This window comes from Lepidochelys kempii, chromosome 2, assembly GCF_965140285.1.
Source record: "Lepidochelys kempii isolate rLepKem1 chromosome 2, rLepKem1.hap1, whole genome shotgun sequence".
Taxonomy (NCBI): Eukaryota; Metazoa; Chordata; order Testudines; family Cheloniidae; genus Lepidochelys; species Lepidochelys kempii.
The window spans coordinates 24,506,851-24,521,205 of record NC_136381.1 but is presented as its reverse complement, the minus strand read 5'-3'; the positions used below and the strand labels follow the sequence as shown (position 1 = coordinate 24,521,205).

Sequence of the window (14,355 nt, the reverse complement as noted above, 5' to 3'; positions counted from 1 at the left end):
TGGTCCTGTACACTTGCATGGTAATGGCCCCCACAGTGGATTTTCCCACTCCAAAATGAATTCCCACTGACTGGTAGTAATCTGACATAACAAATTTCCACAGTGTGATTGTCACTTGCTTCTCCACTGTTAGCGTAGGTCTCAGTTTGGGGTCCCTGTATTAGATGGCTATGGCAAGTTCAGCACACAGATCCAAGGAACGTGGCCTTATGCATCCGAAAGTTCTGCAGTCACTGCTTGTCATCCCAAACCTGCATTACGATGGGATCCCTCCGGTTAGTGCTCATTTCTCGGTCCCAGAAGTGGCACTCCACCATTTCCAGCTACTCCATAAATGCCACCAACAACCTTGAATTGGTTCTCGCTATGTCCCACAGCAAACTGATCACCAGAAAACTGTGCTCCTTGTGGTTCTTCTTGCAGCTTTGCAAATACCAGAGGATTGTGTGTATTGCGATTGAAACGCCCATGACAATAGTGCAGAGTGGTACAGGCTCCATACTTCTGTCAGAGATGTCAGACAGTGACAAGTCCCGTGCAGGTTTGTGGGAAATTGAAAATAGGTGCAAAAATTATGGGATAGATATGATATTATGGGATGGAGAACACTGCATTATGGGAAGCTGACCCCTTGCTCCCAGTCACCCTTGCATGAGTCTTTTCTCGCCAACCATGCTTTGCCAAAACTACGCAAAAGACAATGTGCTCAACAGTGGCAGGCTGCACACTGGGATACTTACCCAGGGTACATTGCACTGTGCATCAACACAAGCGCTCCTGGTAAGTACAAGCAGCGCCAATGCAAGGAGCCAAATACGTACACGCACAAGCGATATACTAACTGTGGCGGATGTCAGGGTGGTTAAGCACTGGAATAAATTGCCTAGGGAGGTTGTGGAATCTCCATCACTGGAGATTTTTAAGAGCAGGTTAGACAAACACCTGTCAGGATGGTCTAGATTATACTTAGTCCTGCCATGAATGCAGAGGACTGGACTAGATGATCTCTCAAGGTCCCTTCCAGTCCTATGATTCTATGTATGCCAATGAAACTTGCATCAGCAAAACTTTGTAGACATGGCCTAATGCATGTATCTATACTATGCCAAGAGTCCTAGACCACTGTGATGTCAAATGAGACTCAACCAATCACCACCCCATCTACAGCTAATTTGCATACAACAATTTCATTGGTTGTAAAAGGAAGACTGCACACTCCAGTATACCCTCCATTTGCCATCCATACAAATCAAGACAATCCCCAAAACACGTAGCCCATCAATGCCCTCACACCCTCGTTTGGCACCTGCAGAAATCCACACAACTCTCCCAGAACTACACACAAATCGACCCAACCAGCACACACAACAAAAACCACAAACATCACTCAGAAGCCTAGCATTTCTGTTCAGTCAGTGTGAAGCGATAGAAACAGGTATAAGCATGGTTTTTTGTTTACAATATCACCAGATTCGCAGTCTGTTACTATCCAGCTATTTTCTGCTTTTTTTACACACAACTTTACAAATCATACCCATGCAACAGCACAGGCTTGCAGCTACTAGTAAATTTATAATTAGGAATATATTTTAAACGTTCCACTGGAGTGGGATAAAAAAGTAAAACTTGATACACATCTGTTTAAAAAAAAAAGCAAAAGCAAGTAAGAACAAAAATACTGTCTACATTAGCTCTAATTCTTCAAGTTGCTCCACATGGGCAGATCCTCTCATTGCCTGTGCAATGCCTCAATGAAGGCAATGGGAACCTTCACATAGGTGTAGGTGTTTACCCACATGGGCTCTTTGCAGAATTGGATCCTCAGACTGCACAGCATCAAGGACCTGATACAAAATCCACTGAATTCAGTAAGAGTCTCTCCATAAACTTCAGGCCCTTTGTGAAAGGCAGCTGACTGGTGACTTCAGGTGTGCCAAAATAAATATAAATTAGATTTTTAATTATATTAAGAAATGTTTTTTCTGCTGGAAGATTCAGTGGTTTAAAAGTCAAAAAGCTCCAAAGAGCATTGGTGCTCTGCCTTAGCCCACCTCTCTTCAACGAATCACATACTGGCAAAGCTCCAGACTTATCCTCATGCAGAGAGGATTGTCATTGATGGAATTGGCTTAGCATGTTAGACTCCGCTCTCCTCTTCCATTCTTTCACAGCTGACTGGCATTTGCTTCCATACATGATGCACAGTGTAGGGAATATTACTATTATTATCTGTTTTACAGAAGTTGCTCAGAGGCCTCAAACCAGATTCATGACTCCATTATGCTAGATGCAGTACAAACACACAGGAAGATACAAAATCCCTACCCAGAGAAGCTTACAGTTAAACATAGTTAGGCCAGGGACCATGTGTTTATACACCATCTAGAAAAATGAGACCTATAAGTAGGGTGATCAGATGACAAGAACAAAATATTGGGACACATGGTGGGGCAGCCACAGGCTTGCCGCCCCAAGCAAAAAAAAAAAAAAGTCGGAGTGCTGCCGAAGCAAAATATCAGGACAAATGGCATCCCGACCATACATCAGTCGGGACGTGGGACAAACAACTAAATATCGGGATGTCTGGTCACTCTACCTATAAGTGCTACTGCAACGTAATTGTTCAGCATTAAATAATACACAGCCTAGCTTTATACGGAAGAATAGTTCAGTGACATAAAGCCTCAGGGAGAAAAAAAATGAAGGTGGGGACAAAATGGTGAGTCTTAAAGTTTGTAAAGAATACAGAAAACACAAAAACTTAAAAAAAATATGATTAATGAAACTGAAAGAAAAGGAAACTTACAAGCGAAGGAAATCAAGCTTTCCTCAGTTTACTACAATACTTACTTAGTGCATGATACATAGGTTTATGCTTCCCCTGAAGTCTGATTACACTCACGGCTGCAAGTTTTCCGGGTGGTTGCATCTTTCCATCTATGAGATACCAGGCTCTGGCAAAGGTAGCCCATTGCTAAAGAAGATTGACAAAGTTGTAGTTAATGTAGTAAAATAAATACACTCGGCCTAAATAACTCCACAAAACCACAATCATGTTACGTATTTACAAGAAAATATATTAGATATTTTAGAGATTAACTACCATGATTTTTAACCAATATATAAATTAATTTTTAGGAAAAAAACTTTAATCACTGTTTCTAAATACTGTACAAACATTAATGTCCGATTATATTTCCCCAAGATTTTAAGAAAGGGTGGGGGAAACTGTAAAGTGCTGTATAAATTATCTTCAATAGTGATAATGCTACGAGGAAATAGCTAGACGTCTTTTCCACTTTCTGGTATTGTTTTCAAAATCTACATGTCCTCTTATAAATTATTGCTAACTAACAAGATAATAAGAGTTATAGGCCATCATAATTCTGACTGCTTTCTTTACTTTCATCGGGGGGGGGGGGGGGACGACGGACACAATTTTAAATGGAAGAATTACAGCTCTAATCCTGCAAGCACTTCATTAGTGAAGAGCAGGATCAGCAGGAATAGTTCTGTTGACTTCCATCGGTTGACTCTACGCCTGCAAACATTTACACACTTTACTTAATCCTGCAGACACTTAGGCACCGCCTACTGCACACATTTATGCAGAAGCTTAATTTTACTACTGTCCCAAGACAGGTGCCCGATTGTTGGCAGAATCCCGGCCGAAGCGTTTGCAAGATTGAAGCCTATGTTTGTTCCTTCCTTTCTGTACCTGCCATGTTACTTGCTGCCCTACAAAATTAGCTGCCCCACGTGGGCACGGTGAGCTTTACTCCTCTCTCCAGGGAGGGGAAATACAGCAACGCGTGGAGGCTTTACCTGCAGGGAAAACTGCTAGGGAAATGCAGAGAGCCCTTCCCTTCCCTGCTCTGCAGCCCACGGCCTGCCGCCCTCCACAGGCCAGACGCATCCCCGGGAAGCGCCCCGGCCTGGAGGCCGCAGCCGGCTCTTGCGCCGTAGGGCAGGGACAACACAGCTCCTGGGGAGAGGGCCCCGCTCCCCGCCCCGCAGAGGCACCAGTCCCCGCAGAGGTGGAAAGGGAGGCACCAGGCCGAGGGCACGCAGCCAGTGAGGGGCGCAGCCCGCGCTCTCCCCTCCCCCGCTGAGAGGAGCCGCCTCAGCGGCCGGCCCGTGGGCTCCCGCGTCCCCTCACCCGGCGAGGAGCCCTGCCCGGGGCCGCGGAGGGGCCCGCTCACCTGGGCCGCCTTGGTGTAGCTAGCCATGGCGGACGAGCGGCGCGCCGGGGGAGCGGGTTCGCTGCCGGACCCGGCCCCGGCCCCGACTCCCGGCGGCGGCGGGAAGCGGAAGCGGGGGCGTTGGAGGCGGGAGCGGCCGGCGCTGGCTGCTGAGCGTCCCCCCGGGCGGAGGCGCCCGGCCGCGGCTATGGACCGGTACCTGCTGTTCGTGAGCTGGGAGGAGCGGAGAGCCCCGCGGGCCGGCGGCGCTGAGCGCGTAGCAGGTGCCGGCGAGCGGGAATCGCGGGTGGCCAGAGAGCCCCGGGGCGAGGAGCTCGCGTCCCGCGGTGTCGTGCGCCGCCCGGTGCGGCTCCTCCAGGCACAGCCAGAGGGGCGTCTCTCGCCGGGGGCGGGCGCTGGTGCGGTGGGCCCCGAGTGGGTGAGCCGGCTGGGGGCCACAGGAGTCGGGGGAGGTCTGGGTACAACCAGCTGCAAGCGTTGGGGGGCGGGCGAAGGGGTGACTAGGACCCCCTCCCCCGGCTCTGTGCGGGGCGACGCGTCCCTGAGAGGGGCCGTGGCATCACTTCCAGCGTTGTTCGCAGTTCACTGGGGTGGTCAAGACTTCGAGTCGTGGCTCGAGCGTCGTGCGTGTTTTCCCCTGCAGCGCGCATTCCTGGTGGGACGCGCCCCAGGTGTCGGGCAGGCTGAGCGTGGCGCAGTGGGCACACAAGTGCATTCATTCGCCACGCTGCCTTCCGCTCCAGGCCACCCCGGGAGCTCGCAACAGCTTGGTTTTGAGCCATCATCATTCCTTCCTAACCGGGAGAGCTTCGGAACAATCCCACCGTGCAGCCGGCCGGCAAGGGAGCGGGGCGTGTTTCCTAGAGGATAAAAGAGACCTGCAAAATTGTGGCGTGAGGTGTTTACATCGTGTGGTCATGTTTGCAGTGCACCGTCACACCGATGTATAGAGTGACAATAGAATCAATCGACAAATGAAAAAACAAAACCACAAAAAAGCTACCAAGTCACAAAGGGCCAGCTTCTGAGATGTGCCATAGCATAGAACTGTTGCCTAGAACTGTTGCGGGCACCTCTCAGAAGCTGGCCCTTTGTGACTTAGTAGCTTTTTTGTGGTTTTAAGTCACAAAGGGCCAGCTTCTGAGAGGTGCCCGCAACAGTTCTAGGCAACAGTTCTATGCTATGGCACATCTCAGAAGCTGGCCCTTTGTGACTTGGTAGCTTTTTTGTGGTTTTGTTTTTTCATTTGTAGATTAATTCATAGATTCTAAGGCCAGAAGGGAGCATTGTAATCGTCTAATCTGACCTCCTGTGTAACACAGTCCATAGAACTTCTCCAAAATAGTTTCTAGAGCAGATCTTTTAGAAAAAACATCCAGTCTTGATTTTAAAAATTGTCAGTAAGGGAGAATCTGCCCAGACCCTGGGTAAATTGTGGCAAGTTGAACTTTCTTATGGATGGGGAGGTGCAAGTTCCCATGATATTGCTCTTGTGAGTTCTCTTCCTGGCTGAATGTGTCACAACAAATTTCAGGCCTCAAAAGAGGCTCTTCTTTGCATATCCTTTAAAGGCACCCTCTGCTAAACAGACACTTGAGACTAACTGGATCTGCTGGGCTAACTAGCAAGTTTTCTGGCGTTTGCAAGAAAGGAAGGAATTGTTTTTGTATTTTCTATTAATAGAAACTTGTTTTTTGCAGGTATAACTACTGCAAATGTTTATAACCTTCTGAAAGAAAATTGTAGAACCTTTATAAATGAGGATGTAAGCACATTCCCAGGTAAATATAGTGGCAAACAGCAATATAAGGCAAATGTAATTGTGGTTATTGTTGTTTAACCATGGCTTGAAAAATTGTGTTCCCCGGGCAAATAGGAACGTTTGAATGAATGAATGTCGTCACTCTCTGCAGAATCTGTGCTTTCATTTTTTTTAAATCCACAATTAAAGTTTCTAGCCATTATATTTTTGAAGAAAATCTTCCAAATGTGAAACAAGTATAACCAATGCAGATTTAGCCAGAAAAAACTCCTGACAGCCACAGTGTCTGCTCCAGCTTGTGGCTTTCCCAAGCTACAACAGGTGTTTTCATTGCTGTTCAGAAGGAGGCAGTACTGAAACTGACAAAAATAAGAGTCACTTTCATTTTGCTGCTGCTTGGGAAATGGTGAGGTCTTCCCTTGACTCCCCTTGCGCAGGAAGTAGCCAGGTGATTGGGGGTAAAAACCTCCACCCATCTTTGCAGCCAGGAGGAGGAGTTGTTTCAGGGGTATGAGGTGGAACAGAGAGAATTCTTTTTCTCTCTTCTAGCAATTGATTTAGGGGATTTAATGTGTTTTAGAAACCTTTGGGCAGGAAGCTGAAATGAAAGCTAGGACCTTAAAACAATGTCCTGGGATAGCGCTCTGACAGGAACCCCAGCATTTTCCTCGCCTTGCCCAGCAGCTTAGTGGAGGGAAGGGGGAGCGGGATGGGCATTGCCATGGACAGTCACATTTCCTTCTCCCACCTATTTTCCATATTTTTCTCTGGCTAATAGGCTTAGTTCTCTAGATATTAGGCGTCTGTAGAATTTCCAGGCCTTATGGATGAGTGTGGGCAGGAGAAAGAGGTGGAAGGACTGATGGGATAAGTTGAAAAGGAGAAGTAAAGTACATAGTGAGATTTTTGTTGTGAGACACTATGTAGGGAAAATGAGAGAGAGGCAGACACAAAAGGTGGGTGGATGGAGAAAAGGGGAAATGGATACAGAGGACAACTCAAGAAAAGATCATGATTTATCATAGGAAAGAAAGAAGAAAGCAACTGGAATGAAGCTAGGAAGGGAAAGAGGGCATAACACATGCAAGAGAGTTGTAATAATTTCCAAAGAGCTTGTCAAACTGTCCACTGTCAGTATTTTCACTAACTAGTATTTGAGCAAATTCCAGTGAAACATGTTGAATAATATAGTCAAATTATTTTTCTGCTTTTTCAGTAAAACCAAGTTGTAAGCTACATCATAAAAAAGTATTAAATAGAACACTGACAATATTATAGTTAAATACAGTACATACTATCTGTTCTATTCCTTCACTTGAAAAGGTAAAGCTTGTCTGTGTGTGAAACAGTACTTTCTTGGGAGTCAGAGACTGTGGAAACAACTTTCACCTGAAATAAGGACCATTGCAAACTTCACACCTTCTGCTCTAAGGCAAGGCTCATCTCTTTGATTTTGTTGTCTTTAACATAAATATATAGACACGTACACTTAAAAAATAGCAAGCCCTACCACAAGGCATTCCACTACTCACACTTCTCTCAAGGGGAAATGATGAGAGAAGAAACAAAATGTGACAGATTTTATTCACATTTCTTAATCTACTACTGGAAGGTGCTCAAATACTATATGGATGAGCGTGGTATAAGAATCTGTATAGAATACAAGGTATGTGGCTTTGGGCAGTAGGAAATGTGGCCTCTCAGGTTTTTTTTATTTTGACTAGTAAGTGTCAGGTAAGCAAATGTTGTCCAAAAACTATATTAATCTACATGTTGTGTCTTGTTCCTAGCAGCCAGGGCACTGTGGTTTAGTGGCAGTAAAGTCAAATGGCAAGAATAGCAGACTGAGTTTTCTTCAGGTCTGCACTCGCTCATGGCAACTCCTTGTTCAGGTCATACCCATTGTGCCTTGGCTACGGACTGACTCTGTGAGGTGATGAGCTCCTTATCTCCCATGATCAGGCCCTTCATAATTATACTTGTGGTCCCAGGTTTTTTATTAATAATCATGTTCTTTGTGCCTTGGTTCATTTTAATGGATGTAAAACGTGTAAAGCTTGCAGAGGCATTCAGAGCCTCAAGTAATGAACATTTGTAAAGTGCTTTGAGATCCTCTGATGAACTTGTACAAATTTCTAAGGTGCCTGTTCTGGTATTTTTTGACAATACCTGAAATTCACTATTTAATTTGAGTATTATATTACTGATTTACTTAATAATCAACCTGTTAATCTCTGATAGCTGATGCATTTATGTGTGACTTACATAGCACAATTGTGACCTTACTGAGTACCATGGCTATAGCTTTATGCGTAGGTCAGGAATGACTGGATTTCAAAACAACTAAACAAAGTAATTTGTTAATTTTTAGGCAAAAGGGTGAATTAATTACTTTACAAAATATAATTAACTGATCTGGATATGTTCTGTTTGTTTACGGCCAGCCCATTACCTCCAGTGGACAGCTGATTATGAGCCATGAGGAGGGACCCCGCTTTTAAGTTAAGCAGTTTGAGAGAGTTATCAGACTACTGAGCTGGCAATGTTATTTTCAGTTTTAGGGAAGTCACTGCAATGCTTGCTGATTTAGGGAAAACATTACTCTCTCATTCTATCAACCATCTGAGCCATGCTGATGAGTGTTGTGATTCAGCTGAAGTATGTGCATAAATTGTGGGAGGGGATAATTGTGAAGAATCAAACTGAGAAATTCTCTTACATTATCCTTGGTACAATTAGAGGCTCACACATGATTCAGTGCCTGTGGCTTTAGTTGTGATACCAAAAGAAGACTAATGCGTAAGCAACAGTGGCATATTAAAAAGTACATGTTAAGCACGTTTTGCTACAAAACTAAGATGCAAATATGACCTTCCAATACTGGTAACTTTTACCATCTACAGATTCACCACCATTCAGTTTAGTGTGGCACGATTTGCAATTTTTATGCATGTCTTACCTATGCTACAATACAGCCACGTTGGGGGAACTGATTACAAGGCAGTTGCCCCCATTATTAATTGGTTTCAACCAGTCTGGAATGGAATCAATTTGTAGTGCAGGCTGGATCTTCAACATATCTGTAGGCTAAAGCCCCAATATTCTGCACATACTACAAATTAGGACATTTGTTAGCACATTGGGGGTAACTATGTTATAACCAGGTTACCTGACATGGTTGTATTTGTAACATAGGTCCTCAGATGACCAAAATAGAGCCTGCCCAGGACAGAGGGCAAATTATAGCCAAAAGAAAGCATCTTCGTTTAAAAAAAAAAATGGCTGTAGTTACCTGAAAAGTTATATATGACTGGGTTAGAAATTTAAGTAACTCAAGCAGTAAAGTAAGGTCACAAGTAAAAATCTTAATTCAAAATCTTTGTAAGAAGAAAATGAAATTGAAATAGGAAGAATGGACGTGTATGGATTGCTTTTGATGTTTAAAAATTTGTTTTATTCCTCTTTAGCATGTTCCGTGGCCGGCGTTCCAGGTATGAGGAAATGGTATTTTGCAAATCAAGTTATATATGATTTTTATCAGGTAAGAAGAAACACAGTTCTGTAACTCTTTAGCTGACTGTGCAAATTTTGATTAACATAAATCAGCACTTGGACTAATATGTTCCTTTTGCTTCATTAGTTTTGTAGTTCTGACTGGGAGGAGATCAATTTCGATGTGAAAAAAGATGAAAGTGAAAACTCTCTTCAAACCAGTATAGAAGAATGCCTGAGTGCTATTCAGAGTTTTGAGGAGGAAGATAGCAGCAGCAGAGAGTCACTGTCATTGATTGAGTATGTTTATTAAATTTTTATTGAAACATGTAGTGATTCAGATACGATACAGAACAAGGGAACCAAGTGAACTAATTAGTTCTTTTGATGATAGTTTGTGTCCATTTTAATTAATCAGTAATCCCTGAAAACCTTTAAATCCAAAATTCAGTGTGGTTTTTACATGACTCTTTACTTTAAAATATCTTAGTTATTTTGTTATTCCATAAAAGTTATCTTACTAACCACTGAAATTTTTGTACGAAAAGAAATATTCTACTACGAAAATGCAGGATATAATAAAGTTTACATGGAAACCTTGACTTGGTTTGGAAACAGCATGCATATTTTCTAGCCAGAGGCAGACCCTACTTTTTGGTGCTTAATTAACTGGCAGCCCAATATTGTGAGTGGTGCTCTTAAGTTTTATCTTGCTTCCTGTGAATACCCAGTGAATGAATTCTTTTTCATTAGTTCTAACTGCTGGCTTAATTAAGATGCTGAGACAGGCATGAAACATATCCCCTTTTTGTTCTACATCAAGATGTTTGAATCAGTCAGTTAAACATAAATATAGGGGATTGATTTTTGTTCTCTGTTTTTTAAGAACTTTGACATCATTTCAAAGTATCACAAGATGTTTGTTTGCTAATCTGTCATTTTACTTCTAGCTGTTCAGTGACTAGAATACCTAATACTCTGCCTGTCTTGAATGATGTGTGTATGCACAGTTAAAATTTATATTATATTCTTATATTTTATTTCCTCAAAAAGGTCCATTGTAGTGACATGTTCCAGGATTTTCAAAGGAGCCTGAGGCAGTTAGGTGCTCAAATCTCACTGAAATGCTGTAGGAGTTGGGTGTCTAATATAACTGGTCAAAAAAAATTTTGAAACGTTTTCCACTGGAGAATGCAGATTGGTCCGAATCAAAACCATTTCATGGGAATGTGCTGATTTTGACAATTTTGTTTGTTTTGACTTTATTGATTTGATTAATTTAATTTTGGTTTTTATAATAATTATAAAATATTACATTTAATACTAGATATTGGTTTGATGTTATTGAATTATTTTGTTGTTACCAAATTGAAATATTTGGAATTTTTGTTCCAAGGGAAATCTTGAATTTTGCCTTTTTGTTCCAAATGTGAACAAAAACAAATTTTGAAATGTCAGCATTTCTGACAGAACAGAAATTTCTGCTTCCAGTTAGTGCTCATGTATAACTACCTTAGGTCCTTTTGATAATCTCAGGTATAGCATATAATCTGTTAGAATTATGTTTAGTCTAAATCTCTTTTCATTTTATCATTTCAAGATAAAGTAAGTTTATGGAGAGAAAGGAGAGCAAACAAATGAGTAAAACAAGTTTAAATGCATGTTGAAAACTGAAAAACCTATAAAATCAGCCATACTGGGTCAGACCAAAGGTCCATCTAGCTCAGCATCCTGTCTTCTGACAGTGGTCAATGCCAGGTGCCCCAGAGGGAATGAACAGAACAGGTAATTATGAAGTGATCCATCTACTGTCGCCCATTCCCAGCTTCTGGCAAACAGAGGCTAGGGACACCATCCCTGTCCATCCTGGCCAATAGCCATTGATGAATTTATCTAGTTCTTTTTTGAACCCTGTTATAATCTTGGCCTCTACAGCACCCTCTGGCAAGGAGTTCCACAGGTTTACTGTGCATTGTGTGAAAAAATACTACTTTTTGTTTGTTTTAAACCTGCTGCCTATTCATTTCATTTGATGGTCCCTATTTCTTGTGTTATGAGAAGGAGTAAATAACCCCTCCTTATTTAATTTCTCTACACCAGTCGTGATTTTATAGACCTCTATCATATCTCCCATTAGTCATCTCTTTTCCAAGATGAAAAGTCCCAGTCTTATTAATCTCTCCTCAAACGGCAGCCGTTTCTTGTCCCTGATTATTTTTGTTGCCTTTATCTGAACATTTTCCAATTCCAATATATCTTTTTTGAGATGGGGCGACCACATCTGCATGCAGTATTCAAAGTGTGGGCGTACCATGGATTTATATAGAAGCAATATGATATTTTCTGTCTTATTATCTATCCCAGTGGTTCTCAAAGCCGGTACGCCGCTTGTTCAGGGAAAGCCCCTGGCGGGCCGGACCGCTTTGTTTATCTGCCACATCCGTAGGTTCGGCCGATTGCGGCTCCCACTGGCCGAACCTGTGGACGAGCAGGTAAACAAACCGGTCGGCCCGCCAGCGGCTTTCCCTGAACAAGCAGCAGCCTGGCTTTGAGAACCACTGATCTATCCCTTTCTTAATGATTCCCAACATTCTGTTCGCTTTTTTGACTGCTGCTGCACATTGAGTGGATGTTTTCAGAGAACTATCCACAGTGACTCCAAGATCTCTTTCTTGAGTGGTAACAGCTAATTTAGAACCCATCATTTTATATGTATAGTTGGGATTATGTTTTCCCATGTGCATTACTTTGCATTTATCAACATTGAATTTCATCTGCCATTTTGTTGCCCAGTCACCCAGTTTTGAGAGATCCTTTTGTAACTCTTCGCAGTCTGCCTAGGACTTACCTGTTTTGAGTATTGTATTATCCTCAAATTTTGCCACCTCACTGTTTACCCCTTTTTCCAGACCATTTATGAATATGTATAGTAGGACTGGTCCCAGAACAGACCCTTGGGGAACACCACCATTTACCTCTCTCCATTCTGAAAACTGACCATTTATTCCTACCCTTTGTTTCCTATCTTTTAACCAGTTACCAATCCAGGAGAGGACCTTCCCTCTTGTGCCATGACTGCTTACTTTGTTTAAGAGCCTTTGGTGATGGAGCTTGTCAAAGGCTTTTTGAAAATCTAAATACAGTATATCCACTAGATTCCCCCTTGTCCACATGCTTGTTGACCCCCTCAGAGAATTCTAGTAGATTGGTGAGGCATGATTTTCCTTTACAGAAACCATGTTGACTATTCCCCAACAAATTATGTTCATCTATGTGTCTGACAGTTTTTTGTTCTTTACTATAGTTTCAACCAGTTTGCCTGGTACTGAAGTCAGGTTTACCAGCCTGGAATTGCTGGGGTCACCGCTGGAGCCCTTTTTAAAAATTGGTGTCACATCAGCTATTCTCCAGTCATTTGGCACAGAAGCTGATTTAAATGTTAGGTACAGTTAGTAGTCCTTCAATTTCACATTTGAGTTCCTTCAGAACTTTTGAGTGAATACCATCTGGTCCTGGTGACTTATTACTGTTTAGTTTATCAATTTGTTCCAAAACCTCCTCGAATGGCACCTCGACCCGGGACAGTGCCTCAGATTTGTCACCTAAAAAGAATGCCTCTGGTTTGGGAATCTCCCTCACATCCTCAACCATAAAGACTGATGCCAAGAATTCATTTAGTTTCTCTGCAATGGCCTTATCGTCCTTGAGTGCTCCTTTAGCATCTTGATCGTCCAGTGGCCCCACTGGTTGTTTAGCAGGCTTCCTGCTTATCATGTACTTAAAAAACATTTTGCTCTTACTTTTTGAGTCTTTGGCTAGCTGTTCTTCAAATTCTTTTTTGGCCTTCTTAATTATATTTTTACACTTCATTTGCCAGAGTTTATGCTCCTTTCTATTTTCCTCACTAGGATTTAACTTCTCCTTTTTAAAGTATGCCTTTTTGTCTCACTGCTTCTTTTACTTTGTTGTTTAGCCATGGTGGCTCTTTTTTGATTCTCTTACTATGTTTTTTAATTTGGGATATGCATTTAAGTTGAGCCTCTATTATGGCGTCTTTAAAAAGTTTCCATGCAGCTTGCAGGGATTTTACTTTTGGTGCTGTGCATTTTAATTTCTGTTTAACTAACCTCCTCATTTTTGTGTAGTTCCCCTTTCTGAAATTAAATGCTACCGTGTTGGGCTGCTGCGGTGTTTTCCCTGCCACAGGGATGTTAAATTTAATTATATTATGGTCATTATCACCAAGTGATCCAGCTATATTCACCTCTTGGACCTGATCCTGCGCTCCACTTAGGACACATCAAGAATTGCCTCTCCTCTTGTGGGTTCCAGGACTAGCTGCTCCAAGAAGCTGTCATTTAAGATGTCAAGATACTTTATCTCTGCATCCTGTCCTGAGGTGATATGTACCCAGTCAATATGAGGATAGTTGAAATCCCCCATTATTATTGAGTTATTTACTTTAATAGCCTCTCTAATCTCCTTGACCATTTCACAGTCACTATCGCCATTCTGGTCAGGTGGTCAGTAATATATCTCTACTTCTATCTTCTTATTATTCGAGCATGGAATTGCTATCCATAGAAATTCTATGGTACAGTTTGGTTCATTTAAGATTTTTACTTCATTTGACTCTGTGCTTTCTTTCACATGTAGTGCCACTCTCCCATCAGCACGACCTGTTCTGTCCTTCTGATATATATTGTACCCTGTTATTACTCTGTCCCATTGATTATCCTCATTCCATCAAGTTTCTGTGATGCCTATTATTATCAATAATCCTCATTTAATACGAGGCACTCTAGTTCACCCATCTTATTATTTATTTAGACTTCTAGCATTGGTATATAAGCACTTTAAAAACTTGTTACTTTTTAGCTGTCTCCCATTACATGATGT

The 14,355-nt window shown here is 42.3% G+C and overlaps 2 protein-coding genes across 13 annotated transcripts in view; one reads left to right on the top strand and one right to left on the bottom strand.

Annotated features, from left to right (window-relative positions):
* MRPL13 (mitochondrial ribosomal protein L13) overlaps positions 1-4,312 on the bottom strand; it is a 51,553-nt gene extending 47,241 nt beyond the window's left edge. The window contains exons 1-2 of one of the 3 annotated variants that reach the window (XR_012157104.2): positions 4,203-4,312; positions 2,851-2,974 (exon numbers count right to left, since the gene is read on the bottom strand). Coding sequence is in view for 1 of the 3 variants with exons in the window: in XM_073330242.1 (XP_073186343.1) it covers positions 2,851-2,974; positions 4,203-4,229 (151 nt within the window). In the remaining 2 variants the exon portion in view is untranslated. Of the gene's footprint in view, positions 1-2,850; positions 2,975-3,825; positions 4,032-4,202 lie in introns of those variants that run through there. The other 2 variants (XR_012157105.2, XM_073330242.1) reach the window with 2 other exon arrangements.
* MTBP (MDM2 binding protein) overlaps positions 4,213-14,355 on the top strand; it is a 61,318-nt gene continuing 51,175 nt past the window's right edge. For 8 of the 10 annotated variants that reach the window (XR_012157102.2, XR_012157100.2, XR_012157103.2 and 5 more), the window contains exons 1-4: positions 4,213-4,465; positions 5,903-5,983; positions 9,432-9,505; positions 9,605-9,756. Coding sequence is in view for 6 of the 10 variants with exons in the window: in XM_073330239.2 (XP_073186340.2) it covers positions 4,228-4,465; positions 5,903-5,983; positions 9,432-9,505; positions 9,605-9,756 (545 nt within the window). In the remaining 4 variants the exon portion in view is untranslated. Of the gene's footprint in view, positions 4,466-5,901; positions 5,984-7,287; positions 7,397-9,431; positions 9,506-9,604; positions 9,757-11,056; positions 11,242-14,355 lie in introns of those variants that run through there. The other 2 variants (XM_073330240.2, XM_073330241.2) reach the window with 2 other exon arrangements.